A 7,031-nucleotide genomic window follows, 5' to 3' on the forward strand; every position below is an offset into this window, starting at 1 on the left:
AATCTGTCATTAAGGGTGGCAATTTGCTCTAATTCACACTGTTGTAAACACCAGCCTATTTAAAGCACCCGACTGGAAGAAAGTGTGACGTGAGTAGAAGAGGTGAACTATGCATAGCCTCTCCGTAAGGTCTAATGTTATTAAGTTAGGTCAGAACAGCTAAGGTGCAACGCTGCAGTCCTTCACTTCCAGCCAAGCACACTTTGAGCCTCAGGTACAATGCAGGTTGAACTATGGACTTGACTGACAAGGCCATGACTAAGCCCTGCAGCATGTCCAGAACTGCCTACTTAGCAAACACTTGTGACATAGAAAAGGTCACAAGTTATCAGTTTCACACATCGCACGCACTTCAGCTCTGAGGATGCGATGCCCATTTGCGGAAGAGTAAACTGAGGTAGTGGTGAACCACTGTTGGGAAGATGTTGGGAATTCACTCGGCCTTTTGCACATTAACTTACTGATTAATAGGACAATCATTCACCTGTACGGCTGCGACTGTGGTGAAGAAAGAAGGAGACACTTTACTTTAATACACATTAATACAAGTAGAGATATCACTAGGGAGGGCCTGTGCAACAGGATCCTCTTATCGAGGTAACCGTGAGGAAAATTTCAGAAAACTGGTGGTCCTTATTGCTTTGCCCAGTTTTTCCGCTACCTATATTTTGCTAAGGCGGTCCTGGGGCTCTTGCCTGCCACCGCTGCTGGAAAACATTCTAGAGGAAACACTTTCATTTTTTATTTCTACAAAGTGTTCACACATTCCATTCTTTCTGTAATTCTGGGAAGTGTATGTGGGAGCACCTCAGTGATCACACACACACCTTCCAAGCCGCTTCTCCTTCTGGGTCGCGGGGGATGATGGAGCCTATCCCAGCGGTCATCAGGAGGAACCCAGGATACACCCTGGGCAGTTCGCCAGCCCATCGCAGGGCAGAGAGACACATTTTATCTTGTCCAATTGGCCTGACTGCCTGTCTTTGGACCATGGTGGGGAAACCAGAGTACCCGGAGGAAACCCACGCAGACACGGGGAGAACATGCAAACTCCACACAGAAAGGACCCTGGTCACCCAGCCAGGGAATCGAACCCAGGCCCCACTTGCTGTGAGGCGACAGTGCCACCCACCACACCATCGTGCCGCCCACCTCAGTGATCATGTTCGAGGTAAAGATGACAGAAAAGAACGGTCAAATAAAAGAATATCACAATGGTGCAGTTCAGCAAAAGCTGTGGTGGTAGCATTTTAAGAAAATTAATCGAGTCAGAAATAATCGAACAGTCACACCGATTATATTAATAAGTGCATTATTTTTTTGATAATTAATCAAGTAAGAGTTTTCTGTTAAATACTTTATTGGAAGACGACAGAATAGAAAAACATTCTGTGGCAAAAATGAGAAGGTGCGATGAGATCATACATTTTAATTGCTGATTTTTTATTTATTTATTTTTTAAATCAAGGAGCTAATCCTGACAGCTCTAGCACCATCCATAGCTACTGCCACTGTAAGTGAAAGAACTAATGGTTTTCAGTCCCAATCAGTCACTAGTATTTCATGCAGCACCTCACATCTGCAGCTGTTTTACTACGCTAGCAACTTCCACTTACGTTAGAGGGGTAATATGTTCAGGCCTGCAGATGTGACTGTTTTGCGTGCTTTGATCTCTCCAGGCATTTGGTGTGAGGGTGTGTGCATGCCTGTATGCTGACTTATCTTCCACTTCCTAGTTTTGTGATAAAGCGAAGCAGATGTGCTTGCGTGTGGGTGTCACCGCCAATAATGACCACACCCACGCTAAAGAAGGAAAGAGGAGGAGAAGGAGAAAGACCACCCGCTGCTCAACAGAAAGCAGACATCAGGCCCTCGTCATCCTCAGCCATACAGGATAAATATTACCATAAGTACGGCTCTTCCAGTTCCTTCTGCCAGATAGTGTGATTTAATGTGAAGTTTACCAAGACTCGCCCAAAGAATGGCCAAGTTTGGGCAAACGCAACTCGCGTGATGATGGCGTCATCTGAGCTCCCGAGAGGATCAGGGACTGAGGGAGATTTTTTGTGCTCTTTACAGGTGCTGTGTGGTGTTGCATGGAGGTGCTGTGTCCTTCACACTGGCTATGTTTATTCGCAAAGATTTTTTGCCAATCCGATTGAAAACATTCCAATCACAGATTAAGACAGAAGTGATTATCTGCTCACTCTACAATCTGATGGAAAATCTTTGTTTACATGCTCACTACAAGTAATCCGATGCAAAATGACGTGTGTGCATGAGGTACCACTTGGAGTAAACGTTACCATGACAGTAAACATCACGAGTCCAGTCAGAGTGAGATGAGCAGCAGTGAGCAGTGCTTGTGTCTGTAATTGCTTTAAAATGATGTCAGACTCAGGAAAACGTCCTTCACGTGTCCTTATTAAAGACGGCCGAGAGGAAGACAACATGCTCTAAGACCCATAAGCTGGACGTCCGTCTCACCGCCGTCTTTTAAAGACCAAAGCATAAACTTTGTCTCCTGACCAGTTTCCGCTCCCACCATGTTGAACGTTGTAAACTTTCACTATGACGCGACACATATGCAGAACGGACTTACATGTTCCGACTGGAAGAGTAATCAGATACAGGCTTTACTCGGCAATTATTCTTTTATTTAATGGATAATTTACAGGATTAGCCACGTCGCTCAATCAGACAGAAATTGTATTCCGAATTACCTCAACTGGACTCGACTATTCCGACTGAGATGTTTCCACGGACATATTCTATTCCGATTGAGCCATTAGTCGGACTATTAACGGATTATCAGGCTGCATGTAAACACGGCTAGTGTTCTTCTCCTACATGGCCTGCTGTTAGTGTGTGTGTGTTTATATGTGTGTTTGTGTGTGAGGTTGCACAACACTGACAGGCTGCTGACTGGCTACAGCTGCTAAAGTACCCAACACTGACCACTTGTGATATTTTAAACATTTGGTATTTTTACATAAATTGTCATGGTTACGACTAAAAAAAAAAATTAAATAAAACAATAATGTGGTGGGTCCACCAGACCACTGAGTTAAACACCACACAAGGGCTAAACAGCCCGAGACTGAGTTTTTCTTTCTGCTGATGATTTTAATGACTTTTCAGTCATAACCAGAAGCGGCTTAAGGTCTCAAATCATCTACAAGTAGGTCTACTGGCAGCTGTTGTTTATGCAAACAAGGCATCCTTCCTCAAAAGAGGCTTTAAGCAGCCTAAAGAAAACCACACAAACAAGCCGATTCGCACGCAACTGTGCAGAAACTGCACCAATCAACTGTTTCGAGCTGCGTTCTGTATTTTACAACTAAAAAGCTTCAGAAATATAATATATAGGACGTATGCTAAAGCAACGAAATCAGATGTAAACACTGCAGCCTGCGTGTCACGCCCTCCAGTGTGACTCAGTGCGAGTTGCTGCCTCGCCCACCAAGTTCAAGCTGAATTTATTTCACGGGCCAGACGTGGATAAAACCCGCCTAAAAGTGCATTCAAGAAAAAAGTATTGCTCCTTCAACACAAACTATTCAAATAGAAGTATTAAAATACTTCGGGTTGGAGCGAAACAGTATTAGGTCTGTTGAACTGCAGGGACTCCTGAGGACACCCTTTCAGAAATAAAGGCACGAAACGGTCACTGGGCCAGTTCCCTCTAGTCACTGGGGTGGGACCCTCAAGGGCACATCTCAGGACCTTTAGTCAGGGATCATAACTGAACCATAATCCACTGAAATGATGTTCTAAGCTGTACTGACTCCACACACCCCGCCTCGCCTTTTCCATTGTTCTGTTTTACACCATTCGGTTATGAAAAAGGTACAAATACGAACTTTTCACCTGAAAAAAAAACCATAATTAAGGTTCACAACTAGACCTTAAAGCCACTGTAGAACCTTTGAGGGAGCATTTACACTGTTTGCACCCTGAAGAACGTAGAGTGAACCTGCACTGGACCTTTTCTATCTGCGCCCCCCCAGCACCTGCGTACAAACACAGGGGCTGAAGTTTGTTCTCCTCTTTGATCCACAATGAAATGCTAAAGCTGGACAGGGAGATCCAAGTGCAGCAGCCAGGCAGTCCAGAAGCTGAACCAGCAGAACCAGCAGAAGAAACAAAACGTAACCCCTGAAAAATGAGCTAAATGGGGGTTTCGGCGCAAAGTACTTCTCTCCTCACAAACATACCTGAGTGTAAGTGAATGAACTCTGAAAAGACCCTGAAGAGCACAAACCCATGAGAGAGTGGAGCTGCTGAAGTAACGTTACATGGAGCTGAGGAGAAGCTCAGAAGCCACTACCCGCCTCTGGCTATAAACAAGAGGCACATTCATCCACAATAAGGAAGTGAGGGCGAAAGAGAGCGAAGTCGGGGGTTTACAGCAGAGTTTTTAGTTAAAAAGACTAACTCGGGGCAGAAAGCAGACCCTGACTGCCAAACATCTCCGGCTGACGCGCTTCTTCAGCCACAAAATCACTTCTGAACGGGAACTGTTGACACGAGCGAGCAGCGTTTAACCTTTAGCCCAAACACCTCCGACTCGCCCCCAAACACTGAGGCGCCGTGCGCGGCGGCACTCACCTCGGTCTGGAGTCCAGAGACGAGCCGCAGCTCTGCACGGAGAGCAGCGTGGGCGACTTGCGCGGTCCGAGCGGGGTGGGCTGGAGGCTGGACGGGGACAGGAGGTTCCCCTGCGACGAGAAAGAGCCGCTTTCCCGCTCGGAAAACACCTCATGTTCGTAGTCCGAGTCAGACGGCAGCACGAGGATAGGCGGCACGGTGAGGAGCCCGAGCGCGCTGGAGGGGCTGAGGCCGCCGCAGCTTCCCGAGGGAGAGAGGCTGGGGAAGGTACCGCAGCTGCTCGCCGTCGGAGAGAGTTCGCCCGCGGCGGAGCCCAGGTCGCTGGCCTCGAGCTCGGGTCCGCTGAGGGCCGCGTCGTTCAGCTGCAGCACCGGCCGACCGTCGAGGGAAATGTTGGTGAGAAACAGCAGCGCTGCTCTTCTCCGAGAGTCTCGGCTCTTTTTCGCGGGCTCTCTGTGAAGTTTCCCCGGGCAGCCGCTCAGCGTGCTCTGCGCACTGCACGCAGCAGCCGCCATTCTCAACTGATGGATGCAGGAATTACACTCGGCGCCTTCTACTCCAGCGCCAACGACCTGGACACACCCACTGCGGTCTGATTGGCGCTCGGTCTCTGATTAGGGTAAATAGGCGGGGATTCCGCGGAGCTGATTGGTCGTGAAACAGCGAGGCGTCACAAAAACAACATCAGAGGCTTTCCAGGGGCGCTCTGAGGCGCAGGAACGGTTACTTTGGCACCGTTTGCGCAGCACGATGTCCACGTTTCTGTTTTTTTGAGCCATGCTTATTGATTAAACGTTATAAAAAGGCTTGACTGGACAGTCCAGGACCACAGAGTAAGGTCTGTATGCGCAGAATCCTAATACAAAAAGCTATAATGCTTGATTTTATGTCCTTCATAAATATTCTGTATTTTCTCTTACTTCTCTTCTTATTAATACACTTTTCGCAGCATGATCTTATCTGGAGAGAATGAGATGCACAGTGCTTAACAAAGTGTTAACAGTTATGTTTTGAGATTGTGATGTTTTGTGAATGTGATTGAGCACATCTAGCTGCCGAATGAAGGTTTGGCAATTAAATTATTATTATTATTATTATTATTATTATTATTAAGTGATACTTTTTTAATCCCACAAACGGGGAAATTCCACCTCCGCTTTTATCCCATCCGTGAAGTGAAACACCACATACACACTAGTGAAGACACACACACACACTAGGGGCCAGTGAGCACACTTGCCTGGAGTGGTGGGCAGCCCTCTCCACGGCACCCAGGGAGCAATTGGGGGTTAGGTGTCTTACACAAGGACACCTCAGTCATGGACTGTCAGCTCTGGGGATCGAACCGGCAACCTTCCCTAACCTCCAGCCCATGACTGCCCCCCAACAACAACATGACTGCCCCCCATTAAGTGACCCTTATTAGTCCCACAACGGGGAAATTTCACCTCCGCATTTAACCCATCGCAGTGAAAGACCACATACACACTAGTGAACAGATATAGGGGGCACTGAGCTCACTTGCCCGGAGTGGTGGGCAGCCCTATCTGCAGCACCCAGGGAGCAGTTGGGGGTTAGGTATCTTGCTCAAAGGCACCTAAGTCACTCATTGTCAGCTCTGGGCATCAAACCAGCGAGCTTACAGTCACAGAGCCAGTTCCCTAGCCTCTGGTTGTGGGCTGGAGGTTGGGGAAAGCTCCAGCCCACGACTGGGGCAATGAAATATGAATGCTTAACAAGTTCCTGCATGCCCTTTGCTACTGTGCATTTATTTCTTCCTTCAGTATGAAGCAGAACACTGTAATGTCAGAGCACATTTGCTTTCAAATCACTGCGCAATAATTGATATTTTGGAGAACACTTTTAAAATTTCGTACATGTAGATCATACTTGGCATAACATTAACCTGAAGATATACTAGACCATGTGTGGTTGCTCTCAGTTAACACGGTATTAGAAAATTAACATACAATGTTTGGCCAAAAATATGTGGACACCTGAACATCACGCCTATACGAACTTGTTGAACATCCCATTCTAAAACCATGAGCATTATTATGGAAAAAGCTTTTCCACAAGAGTTTGGAGTGTGTCTGGCAGCATTTGTGCCCATTCAGTCAAAAGAGTATTTGTGAGGTCAGGCAGCGATTTTGGATGAAAAGGCCTGGCTTGAGGTCAGGGCTCTGTACATACCACTGGACTTCCTCCACACCAAACTCGTCCGACTATGTCTTTATGGAGCTCTTTGTGCACACGAGCGCAGTCATGCTGGAACCATGAAAAACAGACCCAGACCATTATTCCTCCTCTACCAAACTTTGCTGTTAGCTCTGTGCATTCCAGTGGGTTGCGTTCTCCTGGTATCTGCCAAACCCAGATTTGTCCATCAAATGGTGAGATGATCAGTGCATCATAATTCA

At 47.0% G+C, this 7,031-nt stretch overlaps 1 protein-coding gene across 1 annotated transcript in view; it reads right to left on the reverse strand.

Moving 5' to 3' along the window:
• The window catches only part of cables2b (Cdk5 and Abl enzyme substrate 2b), a 41,366-nt gene extending 36,203 nt beyond the window's left edge, over positions 1–5,163 (reverse strand). The window contains exon 1 of the mRNA XM_037541236.1: positions 4,612–5,163. Within this exon, the coding sequence (XP_037397133.1) occupies positions 4,612–5,126 (515 nt within the window). The 5' untranslated portion in view covers positions 5,127–5,163. The remainder of the gene's footprint in view (positions 1–4,611) is intronic.
• Between the last annotated feature and the right edge of the window lie 1,868 nt (positions 5,164–7,031).

The sequence above is a fragment of the Pygocentrus nattereri genome, chromosome 9, assembly GCF_015220715.1.
Source record: "Pygocentrus nattereri isolate fPygNat1 chromosome 9, fPygNat1.pri, whole genome shotgun sequence".
NCBI lineage: Eukaryota > Metazoa > Chordata > Actinopteri > Characiformes > Serrasalmidae > Pygocentrus > Pygocentrus nattereri.